Source organism: Paramisgurnus dabryanus, chromosome 3 (assembly GCF_030506205.2).
Source record: "Paramisgurnus dabryanus chromosome 3, PD_genome_1.1, whole genome shotgun sequence".
Taxonomy (NCBI): Eukaryota; Metazoa; Chordata; class Actinopteri; order Cypriniformes; family Cobitidae; genus Paramisgurnus; species Paramisgurnus dabryanus.
Genome location: NC_133339.1, coordinates 11,582,806 through 11,606,222, shown reverse-complemented (window position 1 = coordinate 11,606,222; position 23,417 = coordinate 11,582,806). Strand labels below are relative to the sequence as shown.

At 36.7% G+C, this 23,417-nt stretch overlaps 1 protein-coding gene and 1 pseudogene across 1 annotated transcript; both read left to right on the top strand.

The window, feature by feature from the left end:
- Window positions 1–443, top strand: part of LOC135768454 (sterile alpha motif domain-containing protein 9-like) — a 2,444-nt pseudogene extending 2,001 nt beyond the window's left edge.
- Window positions 444–4,591: 4,148 nt separating this feature from the next.
- On the top strand, window positions 4,592–23,275 carry gga3b (golgi associated, gamma adaptin ear containing, ARF binding protein 3b). Its single transcript, XM_065278256.1, has 17 exons — window positions 4,592–4,854; window positions 5,930–6,014; window positions 6,094–6,169; window positions 6,250–6,348; window positions 7,076–7,199; window positions 11,187–11,290; window positions 11,414–11,494; window positions 12,114–12,251; window positions 12,614–12,695; window positions 14,390–14,506; window positions 14,624–14,863; window positions 15,088–15,161; window positions 15,382–15,530; window positions 17,441–17,724; window positions 17,849–18,018; window positions 21,024–21,134; window positions 21,214–23,275. The coding sequence occupies exons 1-17, from the start codon at window positions 4,806–4,808 to the stop codon at window positions 21,322–21,324; spliced, it is 2,094 nt and encodes a 697-aa protein (XP_065134328.1). The 5' UTR covers window positions 4,592–4,805; the 3' UTR covers window positions 21,325–23,275.
- Window positions 23,276–23,417: the final 142 nt, after the last annotated feature.

The window sequence follows — 23,417 nt, the reverse complement described above, 5'->3', positions numbered from 1 at the left end:
GTGAGAACCTGCCACTGAACTTCCCTGCACTTTTATTGTTATGGAAAGATCCCATCCCACCCTGAAATAACAACTATGGTGTCACAATAAGGAATTTATACTCAAATGAGTGCAAATCTGTAGGCAGTGGAAGAAGGGCAACTATCCATCAAAAGGTTACAAAGGTTTAATTTCTCAGAGGAATCTTAACATCAGTTTAGAACCAAAGCAGAACATCGCAACTCAGTGGGACAATGATAAAACATGGAAGAAAGTGAGAGACACACAAAAACTTTACAGAGCTTCTGGGAAAATGGTTTGCGGTTGCAGATTCAGATCATGTGGTTATCAATGTTCAGAAGTCAGTTACGCAAAGAATTTGGCACAAGAGTGACCTTCTTGGATTCTCCATGAATGGACCCGTCGCACTGGACATAGACTTTAAGATCATTGTAATGGTCTGATCTAATGGATATGATTTAAATTTACTAAAAAGAATCAATTCTATTCTCCAGTCTCACACACATTAGGGCAGTTTAAGGAACTTGAGATGATAAACCAAAAACTGTGGTTGTGTGAACGTTATATTTGTTTCAGTCAAAGACGTTATTTTTATTGTTTTACATTCTTAAGGTTTTCATTTGGAGATTTACACTGGAGAAATGTATAGATGTAGTTTCTGAAATTATTTTTAAGGTTCATATTAGGGATGGCCCGATACCGGCATCGGGGATCAGGCAATACTGCCCTGATATACTTGTAGCTACTCATAAAAATTTGCCGATACCACATACATTTTGCTAAATGAAACTGGCCGCTGTGAGTGCTTTATCAGTTAGAAGGCGAACTGAGGAAAGTATAATGTCGGCGGTTTGGGTTCATTTCAGGATAATTGAGGATGACAGAAGCCAGGCAGACTGTAAGTTATGTTCAGCTTAGGTGTCGAGAGGAAGAAAAGAAAGTACATCGTTTGACACCCGCAAACTAATCAAACATCTGAAGACCCATCATAGCACTGAATACACACAGTTTAGTAAAGCTAAAACAACTTAGCAACCAACATTAACGCAGGTTTTACAGAAGCGCGAGAAGATGTCCAGAGATAATCCACGGGCACTAAAAATAAGAGGGAATTGCATACTTTATTGCACTTGATGACCAGCCATTGTCTGTTGTTGAAAATATATGATTTCGAGATCTTCTTGGCATACTGGAGCCGTGATAAGAAATTCCCAGTCGGCATTACATGACAGACGCTATGCTACTGAAAGTATTTCACGAGGTGAAAAAGCACGTCAGTGGCCTATTGCGTGACGTTTCGGCTTTCGGTGTTACAACAGATATTTGGTCAAGCAGTGTCTCCCCAACATCTCTGCTCAGTTTAACTGTACAATGGATTGATGAAGATTTAACTCTTGGCCAAGCCACCTAACAAGCAAAGTCATTCCAAGGCTCACACACCAGCCAAGCCGCAGCAGGTGCATTAGATGGGATGCTTCAGACTTGGAGCATTCCGAAAACCTCTGTCCACGTTGTGCTACGAGACAACGCTAAAAATATGCTTAAGGGCATAAATAATGCTGGACTCCTGGGCCTACCTTGTGCCGCTCACACGCTCCAGCTGGTGGTCCACGAGGGTCTTTTATCACAGAGAAGTGTTGCTGATTCATTGGCTATCGGATGCAAAATCATCTGACATTTTAAACATTCTCCTCTAGCCTACTCCCGCCTCAAAGACATTCAGTTAGAGATCGGTCAGCATGCAAAACGACTACAGCAGGATGTACAGACCTGTTGAATAGTACATTTTACATGATTCAGTCTCTGATTGAGCAGAAACGGGCTCATTTTTGTGTCCAAATATGAACTCCCTGATAATCTCACGGCTCACCAGTGGGCACTGCTGGAGAAGGTCACTGTTCTGGGTCCGTTTGAGGAGTTAACACGAAAAGTTAGCTCTTCTGATGCTATGGCAGCAGATGTGATTCCTGCTGTCACTGTACTGCAAAGATTTCAGTCTAGATAGACCGATGATGACCATGGCATCAAAACTATATAAGGGAAAGGAACTATGTGTGTAGGGGTTCCGGTGGTGAATCATGTGCCGTGTTTACTCATTTAACCAATTTCAGAGACACAACATATACGTGTGATGTACTTCATTTACATTTGTATATTTGAATGATATTGTTTTAAAAACACATTCATAACAAATTCTGTTTATTTCTGAATTGCTTATTCCACAATTACAAAATTGGCCTCAAAAGTTTTTGCTTTGCATAGAAGTTGCTTAACCTTTAGAAAGGTTTTATCATCAACTTTCAATAGATCAGACAAATACTGGGTTTTTGGTTGGTTCAGTTTTAATTTATAAAGGGTTTCCAATTTCAAGTTTGGGACATTGTGCTGGTGTGTGGACATTAGATACATAAACAGATAGATACTTTATTGATCCCACTAAGTTGAGGTAATTAAAGAAAGTTTTCTATTTGTTTGATCATTTTCTTCTAATAACAACTTTGTTAATAGGGTTGATGGGTTTTGTGCCTTTATTGCTTTAAAAAAAAATACAAACTGAACCAGAATGTGTTCTAACCTTGTTTTTTTTTACTTTAAATTGTGCATTTACAGTTTTCTTGCTACTCTTCTCTCAAGTCTCCATATGCATAAGACATTGTTAATGTTGATAAAGTTTGTTCAGAAGAATTCAGACTGAATGTTGATAAAGATGTAAATATGATTCAAAACTTATGTAATAACTCAAACACTCACGTTATTTTTATTGTTAAACATTCTTCTCATAAACTTTGTTTCCTGTTTCCATTTGTCTCTTGGCTGAACAGTGACCCTGCTAATAGAGTTGAGTGATTTGCTCAAGATACCACATACACTCCCCGACCACTTTAGCAGGTTCACCTTACTAGGACCGGGTTGGACCCTCTTTTGCCTTCAGAACTGCCTTAATCCTTTTGGCACAAGGTATTGGAAACATTCCTCAGAGATTTTGTTCCATATTCACATGATAGCATCACGCAGTTGCTGCAGATTCGTTGGCTGCACATCCATGATTCAAATCTCCCGTTCCACTACATCCCAACGATGCTCTATTGGATTGAGATCAGGTGACTGTGGATACCATTTGAAGACAGTGAACTCATTGTCATGTTCAAGAAACCAGTCTGAGATGATTTGAGCTTTATGCATTTTAAACCCTAGAGATGGTTGTGTGTGAAAATCCCAGTAGATCAGCAGTTTCTGAAATACTCAGACCAGCGCGTCTGCACCAACAACCATGCCATGTTCAAAGTCACTTAAATCACCTTTCTTCCCATTCTGACACTCGGTTTGAACTGCAGCAGATCGTCTTGATCATGTCTACATGCCTAAATGCATTGAGTTGCTGCCATGTGATTGGCTGATTAGAAATTTGCCTTAACAAGCAGTTGGACAGGTGAATCTAATAAAGTGGCCGGTGAGTGTATACTACATATAGTACTGTATACACACATACACAGTTTTCCTGATAATGAAAGTAAAATCAGATGATCATATGACCAGCTAAAAACAGGATACACATGAGTCAAAACATAATACTGGTGTAGATACCCACAAAAAAAATATATAAAACACATTATGTAGAAAATAAAGCTTAAATAAATATATTTTTGAATTTGAAAATATATGTAGTTTTAACCTTCATTAATACATATTTCAAAATGTATTTCAGGGGCAACAAATACATTTCTAATTTTACCCCCATATGGCAAAAAAATATACTATTCCTGGCCAAAATATAAAAGTTTGTATAAAATAAAAATATTATAAGTATATTTTTGCAATTGAAAATATATTTAAATTTACATTTTTTCGAATCTGTCGTTTCCATGTTTGTAACATAAAGTTTTTCTTACAATGCAATGTGAATATGCATGCTTTAAATTTAAATTTTTAAACTTTAAAATATATTTGAAAATATAAAAAATGGCCAAAAATATATTGGTGAAAAATACATTTTTGTAAACATATTTCAAAATATATTTCAGTATAAATATTTCTTGGCCATTTTTTAAATATATTTATGTTTGAAAATATAATTTTTCTTTATGTGTAACATTAGGTTGAAAAATGCAAGTAACAATGTTTTATTTTTAAGGAATTTTCATATTATTATTTTTTTCATATTATTTTTTGTGATACTTTGTAGGTTTGTAACATGGAAAAAATGTAATTTGGTGCTTTTCCAAATAGACATACAACGCAGCCATAAATTTGTGATTTAGTTTGCTCCCCTAGTGAAATTTTCATTTTTGTCATAATCGGTAATGCAATTTATATTAAAAACGTGGCGTCTTAGCTTTTTTCGCTAGCATTTAGGAAAAATCGGATGCTTACGTGCTAATTTTATGCAATAGCGGCATCTGCCGGATTTATTCCACTGCAGTGAAACAAATAAAAAATAAGCTCACCGCCATTGAAACTATTCGGTTTTTGGCTATTTTTCTGATTTTTATCTTGCTATTTTATTTGTCAAAGAAGAAACTTCCATCGCTTAACTTTTATGTTGTAATGGTAAATGTCTCGTGATCTAGTCATTCGTTTGTGCGTGACTTTTATTTTGTAATTACTTAGGCGTCTGAATCGAGGACCTTCAAACAGGCAGCTGATGATACTGCCAGCAGGAACACTTTAGAATAAGAAAGAAATTAATAATAAGACGGTATTTCGGTATTGGACGATGCTTGTTTTTATCGTAATAAGTTCGATTTAATGAATGTCAGTTTTATGATGTGGGAGAAATGTGCGGATCTATGAAGTCAGCGCTGTAGATGAAGATCATGGCGTTTCAGGAGGGAGAATCACTCGAATCCTGGCTCAGTACGTACAATATTATATTTATTATGATTGTTTACATTAAACAATACATTAGGTTGAAAACGCTACACAATAACAGTCAATTGTGTGCAACAAAACCAGCCCGTCAATCTCTTGTTTTGATTGTTCTGTAAATTCGCAAATCTTACTATTACAAGGGTTTAACTCATGAATATTTATTCGCTTATAGTGACGTTGCAGGTAAACGTCGTGCAGCGTCGCGATTTGTCAACGTTTATGAGACAAACCTTCAGAATAGTAGGATTTGTAAATTCGCCATCGCCCACAAAAAAATCGTAATTTCCATTTACGAATCACGAGTGTCTTTCATTAAATTGTTAGAGTTAGTGTAGCTTTCTGCTGAATGAGTTAATACAGGGATTGCTAACTAACCACTAATTAGTCGTATCTTATGTTTAAGAGTACATGTCATAGAAATTCAGATAACAACACTAACAAAAAACACCATGGTAATATAATGATTTATTGACATGACTTTACAGGGTGCTGCAGGGATTAAGTAGGCCAACCCGGAAGTGAGCGCGACTCTTGTTCTGTCTAAAAAAAACACATAATTTTTTCCCCCATAGACTTTTGGATTTTAGCAAAAAATAAGCTCCGTGTTTAACAAAAGTTAAAGACACTTCAAGCCATCTGTGAGAAAAGGTGTAAGTGCCATAAACTTTAATTAAACACGGAGCTTATTTTTGCGTTAATCTAAAAGTCTATGGGAAAACATGAATGTTTTTTGCGAGGGAATCAGTATCCTGCTAACTTCCGGGTTAGCCTACAAAAATACGTCATGTCCTCATCCCTGGTATGTAAATACTATAGTACATTAATTTGCCAATTATTTATTTCTATGCAGAGCTCAGCAATAAGGATGACCAATTGTGTGGGGTCACTGTTAAATGTCTCTTGATCTTTGGGCCAAATCCAGATTTTTATGTTTTTATTTTGTGCTAAAGATTCAATGTTTTTCCTGAAAATATGAATTGTATTGTTGATAAGAATGAGGATATTGGCCACCAATCTTTTGTGCCAGTGCATTACAGTCACGATTGTTTCTTCTCCACAGACAAAGCCACACACCCGACAAACCGTCAGGAAGACTGGGAATACATAATCGGCTTTTGTGATCAGATCAATAAAGAGTTAGAGGGGTAAGAAGTCAAAATCACAAAAATAAAGCTTTTGATTTCAACTATTTCCTCTTTTTAACTGTGTCTCTGTGTGTTTCAGTCCTCAGATTGCTATTAGACTTCTCGTTCATAAAATTCATTCACCACAAGAATGGGAATCTCTTCAAGCTCTTTCAGTAAGTTTAGGTTTCACTTTCTTTTACGCTTTAGTAAGAGTTTGCTTTATAGATAACGTGATGTTTATGTGTTTGTACAGGTACTGGAAGCTTGTATGAAGAACTGTGGACGGAGATTTCACAATGAAATTGCCAAGTACAGGTTTTTAAATGAATTGATCAAAGTGGTTTCACCTAAGGTTTGTAAATTTCAAAACCCATTTTTATACCAAAATATTGTTTGGCTTGTTAAGCAGAGGTGTGCTGTCACTTTTCTAAGGCTGGATTTACACTGCAGATTGATGCCCAATTCCCTGTATCTGATTTTTTTTTGACAACCGCTTACATCATCTTTTAAAAAGCGACTTGTATCCGATATCTGCATTTACACTAAACACTTAGCAAACAATTCAAGGTAGACATATTGACCCAGAACCGCTCAAACCACAGAGGAAGTTAAATGTCGCAATATGCAATAGACACAGACAAAATGATTATACAAGATTATAGAGATTTATTTCTGTAACAAGACCTACAACTTCAACATAACTCCATTAAGTGGAGCCGTCATCCTCCATTGTGCTGCTAAGAAGAGTCATGTGATCGCAGGTGGTGTCCACCTGAGTTGACGTCATTTGCCAGTGCTGTTTTCAGTGACGCACGACACATCTTGACATGGGAATATCCGATCTGTCTGCTTACATTGTGGACATGAATGCATGTGTCTGATTCATATCAGATTTATTTCCACATATGAATGAGGCCTGAAACCGATCGGAGAATGTCAGAATCTATATGCTTTTTCCTTCTTACACATCTGTGGAATTGAGCCACTTCAAACAGGCAGTTTAAATGCAGCCCAAGAGATTAAATTGATGGGTTTTGTGTGGTAGACGATAAAAGAGTTTTTGTGTTTGTGTGTTTCAGTACATGGGTAACCTCACCTCAGAAAAGGTGAAGACCAAGGTCATAGAGGTCTTGTATAGTTGGACAGTAGCGTTTCCTAATGAAACCAAGATATCAGACGCTTACCAAACACTGAAGAAACAAGGTAAGAATTTACCTATCGGCCTCTGTTTTCACAACCAACTATTAAAGTCGCAATGAAAAACTGGTATTTTTTACAAATGACTTATCTGTGAGCTTCATTATTCTTTAAAAATTAATGTGCCCTCATAATCTTAAATCAAAAACGCTCCTCAAAACCATCTCTCTTCCGATCATATGGTATGGCAGGTGGGTGGGGTCTAGGAAAAGATTGCAGCGATTAGCAAATAGCAACATGACCCAACTTCAAAGGATCCAATCAGTTCTTGATAGGGATGCACAGATATGATTTTTGGGGGGGCGAACAGACAACTTTTGACCGATACGGGTATTAAACACTTGTATAGAGCAGTGGTTTTCAATCTTGTCCTAGGGGACCCACTGCCCTGCACATTTTGCATGTCTCCCTTATCTAACACACCTGATTCAGATCATCAGCTCATTAAGGGAGAGATTCATGAACAGAACTGGGTGTGTCAGTTAAGGGAGACATACAAAATGTGCAGAGCTGTGGGTCCCCTAGGACAAGATTGAAAACCACTGGTATAGAGTACTATACAGTTGGCCTATTAGCTAGTTTATTTCTGCATCAAATTATTTTTATTCTACATGGATTGGATGAATTTAAAATTCAGCTGACCAACATTATAAAAGAAGCACAAAATAAGATAAAAAACAAGATTTTGAAAAAAAAGACTGCAGACATTTTCCCTAAGTACTCTTACTTTGACCGCATGGTGCACGATAATTATAAAAAAAATGCTGCATTATGCTAGCCTGGTATAACCAGACTCTCGTACATTCATTTCATTTGTACAGAGAGTCTGGCCACGCTCCATAGCAAAGCGTTACTTCCGTTAAGGGGGGTCCATTGTTGAAGTTTAAAACTATTGGATCTGCCCAGAGTCACTCAGGATCTGCCAAAGCCAATCGCTAACGTGAGGTCGTGACGTATATCATGCACCGAAACCGGACGGAAACAACAAGTCAGAATAATCAGACAAACAAAAGTTAGCAAACCTGGTTCTTGCTCCGGCTTTAACTTCTGTATATTCAGCAGTTTTGCAACAACGGACCGAATAGCTTTCCTCACGTCTTTCTCCGCTGCCATTACTGAACTACAACTCAAACTGACGCACGACCTCAACGTCATCTTTCTTAGCCACCCCCATCTGTTCGCTGATTGGTCCTGCAGATTTTTGCAGGAGAAAACGAAACCCTATAGAGAAATCCCAGACGTACTGCTGAAGCGAAATGAAAAAATAAGCGGAAGCACGTAGGAGGGCGGAGCCAGGCTAGCATTATGCAGCAGACATGCAATTTATTGCCTTTGCACAGTTAATTAATAAACAATCGGTCTCTTGTGCCATTGCCGATATGCAGATGGTTTCAAATCCATCAAATATCGTCCGAAACATATCGGCGGCCAGTGCATACCGTGGATATCATACCAGAAGCCATTTATGGATATATGAGGTCATATGAACTCATTGATAAGGATGAATTATGTAAAAAAAAAAATACAAAAACTACTGTGGTAAACCAATCCGCTCGTTAAGTCTGACGTCATGCACCCTTTCTTGGTCCAATCTAGAGCTGCAACTATCGACTATTTTTTCAACCGATTAATCTATCGATTATTTTTTCGATTAATCGAATAGTCTAATTATTTTTTTATACATATTATTCCCCAACAAATAATAAATGTAACATCTGCCATTAACGCCAACATTTTATTTAAGCATTTTCTTAATTAAACAAACACACAAACCAAAATTTTCAACATGAAAAATAAAGTGGCAGTGCCACTTTAAAAGAGGCATTATTCACCTTAAACAATAAAATAGGCATATATTAATATTTTAAACATTAGTTTATTATTAGTACATGCATTAACTCAGCATTAGTTCAGACTGAAGTAAAAATAAGTTCATTGTGATTCATGAACCCTTATATAAAATGTAATGGTTATATTATTACTGTTAATATTATTACTATTAGTAGTACTGCATTCTCATTTAACTTTAACATTTAACTTTTCTTAAGTTCCGGGTAAAAAACAAGTTCAGTTGTTATGATCTTCTAATATTTTATAAACAGCGTTTACGCTGCTGTTACTTTAAATAAACGCATGTCAGGAATACCTTACAAGACGAGCTTCTGTAATATCTGCGCACATATTCGCAAAAAAGACGTTCATTGGGAACTCCGCACTGCCAGCTGGCTTTCAGTGCACGCGGGCACATGCCTATCAGTTCTCAATGTGACAGTAACTTATTATTTCAAAACTTCTTAATATAAAAACATGTCCTGCTCTTTATTTACTGTTTCAACATACTGCCCAGAAGCGATGCAATGTCACGTCTGTCAGGCGTCTCGCAGCTCGTATTAAACGAAGATGTAAACGCAGCTGTATTAAGCACAATATGTATTGATTCTATTGTTGTATAAAAACTTACTGTAATAGTTCAAATTCTTACGCTGACGTCTCGTCATTTTGAGGTCGGAGAGCCCCAGGTTTTCTTCTTTTAAGATGATCATACACAGGTGTTGCGCTGCTGTGGTATGCCATTTCAGTTTTACACAGTATGTGTTTTATTTGGTCTCTGCTTAAAGTATTCCCACACTTTTGATCGCGTTCTGTCTGTTTGGTATAACACTTGTATCACCCGGTCGGAGCTGAAGCCGCCTTCATTTCAAAATGTAAACAGTGCGACGCATCGACGCATTTCCGGCAAATCGACGTAATTACGTAATCGACTACGTCGACGCGTCGTTCCAGCCCTAGTCCAATCACTCTCAAATGACATAGGGAAATAACAAGAAAATCACACTCATATCATAATGCAAAACTATCAAATACACCCAATTCAAATTTTTATCTCCATAACAAAATCTGAGAGGACTCATAGACATGGATTTTTTATGAATTATTATGAATAAAGAATGCTCATAAATGGCTGTTAGTATAATATCCTAGGGCTGTAAAAAGATGAATTGTGATAAATCGCATACAAATAATTGTTTTTGCATAATATATCTGTGTGCACTTGTGTAATTATTTTGTATATAGGCGGTTTCATCGGACACATGTACGATGACACGATACACCTTTGGTCCGAACTTTACTTCCGGTTTCATTTTTTTTTTTAATGGTCTGACTAGTTGCTAAACTGACCTCTTGAACAAATACCTCGTTGAAAATAACATGTTTTGGTTTTCTAGGTAATCTATGTGTTGTTTATTTTGCTTGTTATATAAATAAACTACTTCGTTGTTATTTATTCTTAGCGGAGTTTACCAGAAGTTACATGTTGACAACGAAAGCCGCTTGTTTATGTTGTTATATTGCTGAAACTATCTATACAGTATAAATACACTCACATGTGTGTATATATTTAAGAAACATTTACATGTATATATTATATAAAATGTTTCTTACATTTATACATGTATGTAAATTACACACAAATATATTAAACACAAACTTTTTTTGTATGCGATTATTCATAATTAATCTTTTGACTGCCTTATTATATCCTCTATTGAAATGAGGCTTGGACTCGGAAACTGTATTCCTTACGCCATGACTTAACAAGCGAATGGGATCAAATAGTAATGTTTTTGTGCTTTTTATATATTTGTGCTTTCAAATATTTAATATATATATATCTATATAAAGCCATTTCTATCCTGAGTAAAAATAAAAGCGCATTAGAAAATTACCATGGTGTCTAAAAATACACAGCGATGATACAGAATATTGGATAGCATCAGTTATATAACTCAAATGCCATCATTATTTTTGTCATTTGTATTTTTTTATAATCCACCGAACATAATACATAAACAAAAAATTGTTATTAACTTTTTTTAAAAGTCCCAATGTAAGTGGATTAAGAGGTTAACACTTTTATTGTCTGAGGGATCTGATGTTCATGTCTATTTATGTCGATTTAACATGATGATAATTCATCTCTTAATTTCTTAGGACTTGTGAAGACAGACCCAGAACTGACTGCAGATAAAGCTCTCATCCCGTCTCCTCCTGCACGGCCCAAAAATCCTGTATTTGACAATGAGGATATGGGGAAGGTGATGACATAATTTCCTGTGTTTGAAGCATTGGATTTTTTTTGTGGTCAACTAATAGTGAATTACATAGAATCTAAGTATAAAATATAATAACATATTTTTTTTGACACTTTTTGTGTGCAGTTGTTGTCTGAACTCCTGAGGAGCAAAAACCCAGAAGATCTTCAGGAGGCGAACAGACTGATCAAAAACATGGTGAAAGAGGTAAACGAATGCAAAAAAACAAATCTAAAGCAGATTTGATCAAGTTTTTCTGAGTGTACATGATTGTGAGCAAAGAGATTTTCATTTAAGAGGCACTTTCAAACCTGCTGAAAAAACGTGCTCAAACCAGCTTAAAGTTGTCAAGCTGGTCCACCAGGTCAAGCTGTGTTTGCCACATGGTTAACCAGCTTAGTCAGTTCCCTAAATTGTTAGAAAAGGTACTCTACCGGGGCCCTGTACCATTAAAATGGTTAAACAAACTCAGGGTTACAGAATTAGTTTCAGTTTGACAAAACCAAGCCAATGTAAACAGGCCTTGTTGGTGCAAGCTATTTTCATGTTACCCAAAACCCAGGATTTGCACAAACTAATCCTAAACTTACCTGCCTAACCAACTAAACCAGCTTCATGGTATAGGCCCCAGGTTTAATCAGACTGACCTAGATCCTCTACCAGGTTGACCTCATCAGATCTGATAGTTGAGCTTATCAGTCACCTAAACCAGCTTGTCCACCTAATGATCGGCTTCTACCAAAAAACATACAACTAAATAACATTATAAGCTGGTTTGTGTCTGGAGAGGATTAAACAGAGTGATGATGATGATATCTGTGTGCAGGATGAAGTCAGAGTACAGAAGATAACCAAACGCATGAACACGCTGGAGGAGGTCGACAACAACGTGAAGCTCCTGGGAGAAATGTTGAGTCAGTACAACAAAGAGCGCTCGACAGATGCCGACCGTGAGCTCCTCAAGGTGAGATCAGACTCGACACAGCTGCACACTGCTGAAGGAGATGACAGAAGTGCTGTCTGATTCAGTTTGTCCATCATACAAGTATATAAATAACCAGACCATGATAGTTAGTGTTTCAAATGTGGCTTGTAGCTGAACCTGAGGTGGCAACTGCTGAAAATCACTTTAACAGTTTTAGGATCAGTACAGAGAGTCGTTTGTGTCATGCCAAGTATTTAAAACCTCTAAGGTATTTTTTTATGTACAGTAAAGTACAGATACTTCCCTGTTGTTACTATGAGATGTTGCATAATTATGGTATGGGTATAAGCTGATGTAACCATGACAACAGCAGCATTTCAAGACCTTTTGTGTATTTTTAGGATCTGTATGACCGCTGTGATAAACTCAGACGCACGGCGTTTAAACTGGCCACTGAAGCGGAGGACAACGACAACAGTTTAGGTAAAGGGGTCACAGGAAACAGACCACAGCACAGACACACATTCTCAAACTGATCCTTAATGAGTTAACTGAAAGGGAAAATTAATTGTGGAGAAAAGTACTAATGCACACTGTTAAAAGTTTACACAAATGAAGTCGGAGCCGATGGTGTAGTGGGCAGCGCTCCAACATGTAATGCTTTTGCCTGAGTTCGATTCCCGGCTCGTGGTCATTTCCCGGCTCCTCTCTCTTCTCCCTGTACTTTCCTGTCCTCTCCGCTATCACTGTTTAAAATAAAGGCAAAATGGCCCAAAAAAGTCACAAAGGATGATTGTAAAAAAAACATTTACAATATGGTTTACTGTAAAACCTTTAGACAAAGGCTTACTGTAAAAATAGTTTACACAAAGGCTTATAGGCATAAACGTAAAAAAAGTTTACACAAATGCTTATAGGCATAAACGTAAAAAAAGTTTACACAAATGCTTATAGGCATAAACGTTTAAAAAAGTTTACACACATGCTTATAGGCGCAAACGTAAAAAAAGTTTACACACATGCTTATAGGCATAAACGTAAAAAAAGTTTACACAAATGCTTATAGGTGGAAACGTAAAAGTTTACACAAATGCTTATACGCGCAAACGTAAAAAAAGTTTACACAAAGGCTTATAGGCATAAACGTAAAAAAAAGTTTGCACAAAGGCTTATAGGCATGAACGTAAAAAAAAGTTTACACAAATGCTTATAGGCATAAACGTTGAAAAAAGTTTACACAAATGCTTATAGGCGCAAACGTAAAAAAAGTTTACACAAATGCTTACAGGCGCAAACGTAAAAAAAGTTTACACAAAGGCTTATAGGCATAAACGTAAACAAGTTAACACAAAGGCTTATAGGCATAAACGTAAAAAAAAGTTTACACAAATGCTTATAGGTGCAAACGTAAAAAAAGTTTACACAAAGGCTTATAGGCGCAAATGTAAAAAAGTTTGCACAAAGGCTTATAGACATAAATGTAAAAAAAAGTTTACACAAATGCTTATAGGCGCAAACGTAAAAAATTTTACACAAAGGCTTATAGGTGTAAATGTAAAAAAATGGTTAACACAAAGGCTTATATGCGCAAACGTAAAAAAAGTTTACACAAAGGCTTGTATGTGTAAACGTATACTTTAACTTTAAGTCAAATAAAACTTTTGTCCCCAGAGTATGTATGTGAAGTTTTAGCTCAAAATATCACACAGATAATTTATTATAGCATGTTAAAATTGCCACTTTCTAGCTGTAAGCAAAAATGTGCTGTTTGATGCAAACACTGATTACCATAATGGTGGTTTGTTGAAATTGAAACTCAATTGTACTGTATAATAAGATCCCCTTCTGACATTACAAGGGGAGCCAAATTTCAACAAGCTCCTGCGAGTTATCTAGAGCAGGGTCCACGATGCTTCGCGTTTGGTGTGTACACAGCATAAAAAAAGAGTTTACATAGAGCTTGTCATAACTTGAAGTTGACAAACAAACTACTGCTCACTGTTAAAGACATTTACATTATAGCTCACCAGTGCCTCTTGTGGCAATGCTGAGAATGCACAGTTCTTTGTGTGGCTATCAAATACACTGTCAGACTGCAGTGGTTTGATGCATCAAGGTTGTCATTAGTGTGTTTAAATGATGAGATAAAGCTAAATATTTCATTGTGTTTTATGCAGGTGACATTCTGAAGGCAAACGATGATTTGTCGAGAGTAATAAACTCATACAAACACATTGTAGAAGGACAGCCAGCTGACAGTGAGATTGACCGGATCAGACCGGCAGCCAGTGAAGGTGATTTCACACTTTGTGTTAAACTGATTTGAGAATAAATGTTTTTACTTTTTCTTATTTGCATAATTCACTGTGTTGTAAACAAAAAGCTATTTTCTTTTTCTGTCTCTATTTCAGCACCCGAGACCACAGGCCCATTGATTGATCTGGCTGGTTTGGATGAAATTTCCTCTCCCCCCACAGTTCCTCCTCCTCATGTGTTCTTAACCGAACCCATTTCTGCTTCTTTCCCTGTGCTGCTGCCGCCTCCTCGTCGATTGGTTGAAGGTCACGCCAGTGAAACCGGCAGCCCCAGTCATAAACCCCCTGATCAACAAACCTCTCTCTCCCTACTGGACGATGAACTCTTGTCTCTTGGTAATATAGATCTTCTTTCATGAAGCTTAAAGGATTACTCCACTTTCATCATTTTTTTTTGTTTGATAATTTACTCATCCCCATGTCATCCAAGATAAATGATCCCAGCCGAGGCACAAACCATTGTCATTTTTGCTAAAAAAAAAAGTACTCTTAAATCACAACTTCTCGTCTTGCTCTAGCCATGTGATGCCCAGTGTGACCTTACTGATGTCCTTTTTTAGGGTTAAATGACCTGCCCCCTGTGCCAAATAGACCAAATTTGGATGAATTATCGAGTCAATGGACTTCCTTACAGGTAAGAAATTGCCCACTTTACTTCAGTTTGTGAATTTATAAATGACTTTTTAAACACACATCAGACTTTAGTGATTTTTTTCATGTGTCACAGTGATGTGTGCCTAATAAATTAAACAATAATGACAAAGTTTTATTAATGTAGCAATGCAAAATGATGTAAACTGAAGTTGAAAGTCTATTTATAGGACTAAAAGCTATGACCTGTGTCTTCCTCTCAGGCTCCTGAAACGGGTCTGGATCTGTTTGGAAGTTTCACAGGTTCGACCTCTCATACACCTGCACCTATACCTGCACCAACTTCACACACTCCTGCTGTCAATCAGTGTCTGGATGATCTCTCCATGCTGGACTTCGGAGCTGGAAAGAGGTAAAGTTCAGCTCCTGCTGTTATAAAACATTCAAATGCAGAAAATTTGTTAGTTAAGGTGGTAGGGTTGGGTGGGGCCAGGGGCGTGACAATCAAAGGGGTGGGGCGTACACTTTATGATGATAAAATATTTTTATTATTTTTTATTTTGAAGAAACTATGACATAAAATGAGCACATAATAGATTATTAATGAATTAAATGTTTTTACATCTAACGGGAATAGCTGCGTGATGAAGCGAGACTAAAGGGTTAATAAACACAAACTGAAGCAGATGTTGTAGAACGTCTGGCGAACGATGGCGCAAAGATTATAAAAACCGATTATTTCCCACTTTTAATGACATTATCTTAAAATAGTGTAACTACTGTAACATGTAAATAATGCACATAAAACAACAAAATCACCAGCTAACTTACTTTAAATTTGCAAGAACTATAGACTAATACAATAACAGGCTTAAATAAACCCAAAACATAAGTCCACTTACAGTTCCCACGGACACGTGTTTTATCAACTGGCTATCCTCCAGACAGTGACGGACCATGTCTTTATCTCATTTCGGTCATGTGGCACGCGTGCAAACTCTCAGAGATGTTTTATTAACTGGCTAGTTATCCTCCAGACAGTGACGGTCCAGACCACGTCTTTCTCATTTCAGCCGTGTGGCGCGCGTGCACGCTCTCGGTGTGAAGCGCGTCCGCCCTATTCTTCGAGATGCACTTGACCGCCTTTTTTGCAGCTGTTGTTTTTTTTCTTTTTGGACAACCTAGTTAAGGCGGTAGGGTTTCCAAGCTTAGGCGGGCCGCCTTAACTGAAATGTGCTGCGGGAAACCCTGCCTTTCATAATATTGCTGCCTTAGGGTGTGTGTACACCAAAGCATTTAAACGCGGCGAAAACGCCGGCCGGATGCCGACTGTAGGAGCTTCCCAGCTTTATTTCAGCTAAGTGCTTTGGTTGCTATGGTACTTCTGCTTTGTTTATCAGTCCCGCCCTTCCTCCATTGTGATTGGACGGCCGAGTGAGAAGTGACATGGACGAGCTGAGCTTTCCACCCAAAGTTGAACATTTTTTAACCCTGCATTCAGTGTCTGCGCTCAGTGCAGACAAATCACGCCAGCTGCTGCTGTTTTTGAAAAGCAAAAAGCTTACATTGGAAACAATTGAAAACCCCGACCTCCGGCATAAACACAAACTTAACATTTGCCCACATATTTAAGCACTGCAGTTTTAAAACAAGTGATCACATCAAATTTGCGCCAGAAGGCCCCGTCTTTGCAAGGGCGCTTATAAACACTGTCATTTTTTCCCCATCTATTTATCTTCAGTGAGCTTGAGTTTAGTTTGTTTTTGCCTTCTTTTTGGGAGTTGTGATATATATTAGTTAACATGATATAAAAGTACTCATGATATAATATTTTGGTCATATCGCCCACCCCTACCCCTTTTCAATCCTAGTCAGACCAAAACAGTAATTTTGTTACGGGGATCTGGCAACCCTAACAGGAGAATGAAGGAAGCAAAAGCACATAATGGCACCAACAATGGTGGACTACATGTTTGTGTTTTTTGACCTGCGTAGTAGTGAGCCTATTAGCTTTACTAAAGCAAAATCTTCTGCTTCTTCTCTACTACAGTGAGCCACAAATGATTTTGGACAACAACAAGGTTTATGCTCAAAGTGCTGAGACGTCACTGTGTTTACAGATTTTAAGAATGAGGAGAAAGGTTGGATAGGGAAAGCTTTGGCTTCATGTGGATGTGACCTTATAAGACAGTGTTATCCCTGGGTAGGGAACAGATCTGAGATGTAATCTAAAGTGATAAATACCACAGTTGGGTGTGCTGCTGACCCTAATAAAGTTTAGCACAACACTCATGTGTCTCTCTCCAATATTTTTGTGTGTAGTGTCTCTGCTTTGAGTGGCATCACTGGTGGCACTTTTGGTCTTTCTGGAGGTGCTTTGGGTCCCACACCTGCTTCTCTACCAACCGCTAACCTGTTCGGGAGCGCTGCAGCATCCGCCTCACCCGCTGTGGCCCGGGCTCCGGCTGGTACGGGTAGCTCGGCTCCGGGCAGTCCGTTCTTTCACCCATTCTCATCTTCATCTCAATCCCTCCAGAGCAGCCCGGCAAAGACCTCAGAGCCGAGCCTGGCCAACGTCTTCGTTCCCCTGGAATCAATTAGACCAAGTGAGTAAATAAAGTGTCCAGTTTTAGTCGATAATATGAAGTTATACTGTGTTTCAGATATAACTGATGTATTCAGATGTTAAATCAATCTCAGTGTCATTAAATTTGGCTTTGATCTCCTCAGGTAAACTCTTGCCTGTTACGATGTATGATAAGGACGGAGTTCGGCTTATGATGCACTTTGCGATGGACTGTCCACCAGGTCGGCCGGATGTTCTGGTGATGGTCGTGTCGATGCTCAACACGGCACCTTTACCTGTGAGGAACAGCGTGTTGCAGGCGGCCGTTCCCAAGGTATGAGAACCTGTCTGATGTTTTTTTTTTTAATCACTAGTGAGAAACATCTTCAGAGACTTATCGATAAAAATCGATAATGAAATGTGTGGTCAAAGAACAGCGTGGACACGCGTCTGCTTCATATAGTGTGAACTGTGCGCTTATAATTTTTCGATTAATCGTTTTTTAAAACGTGGTCGATTAAAAATCGATTCTCAAAGAGCAGAATCAATTTTTTTCATATTTATTTCCGCAAACATTGACTGGAGGAATGGAAGCATTTTAGATTTCGCAAGCAAGACGTGTTGTGGCTTTTAACTTCTTTTTATTAATTACCCACTTGTAAACTGCTGTTCATTGTTCTTTTTTATTAATATAGTATGTGTATTAAATCTATATTCATTGAGTTGAATCAGAATCGAGTATAAAAACCTACCTGAGAAACGGAATCGAAAATTTAATCGAGAATCGAAATCGAATCGATTTGATAGCTTGTGAATCGAAATCGAATCGATCTGGAACATCTGAATCGATACCCAGCCCTAATAATTAAAGTCAGGCACTGTTTCTTCATACAACATGAGCTGCACGTTTATCAGGCCCTGCTTCTCACTGCTCAAGCAGCAAGGCAACGTTGCCAGTTCTGAATATTTGTGTTTGAGAGGAAGAATTATGTTCATTATTTGTTAGTATTTGGGCTGTGAATAGTCATTGGGATGCTTTTGGACTAATTTTGAATGGACATTAGGCTGGTTTTGTTAAGGGGATCTGGCAACCCTGACAGGACAATGAAGGAAGCAAAAGCGCAAACGATCTCTGGTTACAAAAGGTTTAATTTTGTTTTTTTAATATAAGTGAGTTTGTATTTGATTAGTTTTTGGTTCAATACTATTTTATGAAAACCCTAACAACAATTAAAGTAAAGGAGAAAATCCAGGTTTTATTAATTTAACAATTATCCGATGTTTTTATCTGATTACCGTATTTTCCGGACTATAAGTCGCCCCATCGCATCAGTCAAAAATGTGTTTTGAAGAGGAAAAAATACACTGCAAAACTGATTTTTAAGAAAACATTTTCTCAGTATTTTTGTCTTGTTTTCAGTAAAATATCAAAAAATTCTTAAATAAAGATGCTTTTTCTTGATGAGCAAAACGACCTAAGAAAATAAGTCTAGGTTTTTGACCAAAAATATCCACATTTAAGTGATTTTGTGCATAAAACAAACAAAAAACTCTGCCAATGGGGTAAGCAATTTTTTCTTGAATTTTTCTTGAATTTAGTGTTTCAAAAAAAAAATTCAAGATTTTTTGCTTACCCCATTGGCAGATTTTTTTTGCTTGTTTTATGCACAAAATCACTTAAATTTGATATTTTTGGTATAAAAACTAGACTTATTTTCTTTGGTCGCAAAAAATCTTGAACATTTTTTTTTTAAACACTTAATTCAAGAAAAATTCAAGAAAATTTGCTTACCCCATTGGCAGAGTTTTTTGCTTGTTTTTCGCACAAATCACTTAAATTTGATTATTTTGTTCTAAAAACTAGACTTATTTTCTTGAGGCGTTTTGCTCATCAAGAAAAAGCATCTTAATTCAAGACTTTTTTGATATTTTTACTGAAAACAAGACAAAAATACTAAGAATTTTTTTCTTAAATCATTTTTTGTAGTGTATAAGTCTCAGTGGACTACGTCGCATTTATTTATAAAATTATTTCACAAAATCCAAGCCCAAGAACAAACCATATTCTGGAAAGGCAAGTTATTCAACTAAACAATACCACACAAATGACTTTCTTACTTAGTATTTGTGTCTTGTTTTCAGTAGAAACATCTAAACATTCTTAAATCAAGATGTATTTTCTTGATGAGCAATTGACCTAAGAAAATAAGTCTAGTTTTTAGAAAAACATTTAAAATTTAAGCTAATTTATGCTTAAAACAAGCAAAAATATCTTCAAATTTTGCTTGAATTAAGTGTTTAAGAAAAAAGAAAACTTTTTTTTTATTCACCTGAGAAAATTTTAAATAATTTTGCTTGTTTTAAGCACAAATTCACTTAAATTGTATAATTTTTTTGTCTATAAACTAGACTTATTTTCTTAGTATTTTTGTCTTGTTTTCAGTAGAAATATCTAAAAATTCTTAAATTAAGATGCTTTTTCTTGATGAGCAAAATGATCTAAGTAAGAAAGTAATTTTTTTGCCGTGCAGAACAGCAGGCTTAATAGGTTTTTTTCTTACATGTTAACATAAACAGTTATTTACATACCTGGGAGGCTGAATATGCTGTTAGTAGGGCTGTCACAATGATTAAATAATCGTCTCATCGCAATTGTTTGACCTCATTGTGATGATTTCAGATCACCGCAATGATTGCACATCTCTCTTAAAAACACAAGGGGGAGCTGCAGCGCATAAATAAACGAGACTGTATCACATTACTTTTAATTATGTGTATTAATATTTACTGCCAGGTAAACCTTGCAAAAGATTTAATTTAAATAATCAACAATGTGTGAAAATTATTTAATAAACAAAGAAAAAAATGTATGAGAATTAAATGAGCCCTAAAACAGGCAATTAATCGTCACAATTTATTAGATAATTAACCGCCAGCCAGATTTCATAACAGTGACAGCCCTAGCTGTTAGATCAGGTCTCTACGGCAAACAAAATATTTAGGATCCAGCCCGGATGCCAGATTCCTGCAAAAAATATAAATTACACCAAAATTAGTGCTTAATAGTCTTCTGTCGAATTAACACGATAAGCCAAATCAAGTTCAAAAAGGTCCAGTCATTCCGCATCACTGAATCCATTGAATTACATAAATACAGGAGCAGCATAGAGCGGACTCTCGTGGCTGTAGATGGTAATGTTGTCTGTCCAGTACCCGCCGAACTATGATAAAAGTGCGGAAAAATACGGTAGTCAATTAATCGGAAAAATAATCGCCCGATTATGAAAATAATCGTTAGTTGCAACCCTATTGACAAGAACTATATTTTGTGTGTATCAGACTATGAAAGTGAAGCTTCAGCCTCCGTCAGCAGCAGAGATCGCACCCTATAATCCCATCCTGCCTCCTGCATCCATTATTCAGGTCATGCTGCTCGCAAACCCACTGAAGGTGAGACACAGACACAAACTTCATCACTGTTTAAACACAAAACAAATATGAGTGTTGTAACTGTGTTTGTATTTTTCAGGAGCGAATCCGTATGCGCTATAAGCTGACGTATCTGCTGGGAGAGCGTCAGTACAATGAATCTGGAGAAGTGGATGAGTTTCCTCCAGCCGATCGATGGGGTTCTCTATAGGAGATCTACGCTTCATAAACATTCATTCTCAAGTATTTGCATTCAGCTGTCCTGTTATTTATTATTTGAATCAGTGTTATACTGTAACGTGAATCGGCTTTCAACGCTTTATACTTTTGCAACAAATCAAGAGAGATAATAGTTGAAAGTCTTTGAGTGACGCACTGATTTGTGATGAATCTGACAGACGGAGGTTTTCGCTGATGCTTCTTCGTGCGAAACGTATTTTCCACCAACAATGTCTTAAGTTGCATATAAAACTTCATATTAAATAAACCACTCGTGAAGTGCATATACTGTAAATAGCACGTAGTGTGAAAAGTCGTGCAATACATACGACAAATTCCAATTTTGCGTGCATATGATACGCCAATCCTTCCCGTTCACTTAATACGGAGCGCCTTTTTCGTGTCGTTTTATGTATTTTTAAACCAATTGAGAAACAATTACATAAAACGACACAAAAAGATGCGCCATATTAAGTGAACAGGAAGGACTGGAGTATCATATGCATGCAAAATTGCATGACTTTTCACACTGCGTACTATTTATACGCACTTCATGAGAATCGTAGATGATTAAACCAAACATTTAGTATTTAGTTTGACCTCTTGTGCTTGATGGTTTTCTGAAAATGTTCTTTTCAAGTTTCACGCCATGATTTATAACCCTTAGTTATTTTGGTGGAAACTATGCTTATCGTGGTAAATTTGGAAGCTGAGATGATACTGATGATGTCACATTCGCCGCTGTTATTAAAAAGTTCTTGATTAAACGCTTTTAAAAAACAAACATGCTGTTTAATTAGTAGGCAATCTTTAAATCTTTAACCCTCGTGAGCTTGAAGATTGAATGTTATTACAGATGCTGTGAGTTCACACACATACAGTCGAAATAGCACGGTCATATACAGTTTATTCTCATTTATTTTGGGGTTTTATTTATTTCTGTTAAATAAAGATCTAAAGTTTACTGATGTTGAGTTTAAAACATTACAGTCTGTCTGTGTCTGATTGTGAATGATTATAACACATATTTAGGATGAAATGGTCATATTTCATTCTAAATAAAAAAATAATTACATTTTAAGTTTTGTTTTTTTAAACAGTACAGTTATTTAGGGAAATCCAGACAGCAGACGACTCCGGGCCGGATTCGGCCTGAAATGATTACAATGATGGTTGTAACTTCAAAAAATCTACAAAATACTGTTTTTATCTTATTGATTTTACCTGGAATATGACCCAGACCCAGATTGTTTGTCCAAATGTTGGATTATTATTATTAGGATTTGTTTACTGGGTGATCTTCACGTTTGACTTTAAAATAGGTTTAGCAAATTATCAAAAACAAAGTCGTCTTGACATGATTTGAAAACGGTCTTATTAAAAGTTAAAATAGCTGCGAGTACTGCTGATACAGCACTGATCTGAGATCATTATGATCTGATATATGATCTCTGCACCTTTATAAAGAAATTATAATGGACTGTTAGTTACTCTAGTGGACTTTAGATGCATTATTGCGCCTAATAATCTAATAATATTCTTAAATGTTAAATTGCAGCATCAGAATTAATACCAAAATAAAAGACAAGAGACATTTGTATCTAATCTGAGAGATTTGTGATGATGTATCTGCTCTCACATGTTATCATGTGCTGCATTACGCCCACAAAAACAGTTAAGTCTTTAGACGTCAACATACAGTTGGTCCGTAACAATAAACTTTCATCCTACAAACCTCCAAAAATCAGATTTCCGGTGTAAAATTATATTTCCACGCTGTTTCTGAAATCCTGATGTGGTTGTTTGTCACAATATTTGTGTCTTCTGGACTGTGAAGTACACAAATATGTGTGTGTGTGTTGAATATGAAATGTATGTCACATCTGTACAGTAAACAGAATAAACCTGTTGTTACTGCATGCAAAATAAAATATTGAAGCAGATGTGAAATGTTTGTTTTTGACCCGAACAACCAACCATTTTCCATCCTCTCTGACACTAATTTAGCTACTGTACCTTTAAGATGTGTTACTGAAAATGTCCAACTGCTTTCCATCATACAAACTGTTTAAATAAACGACAGAA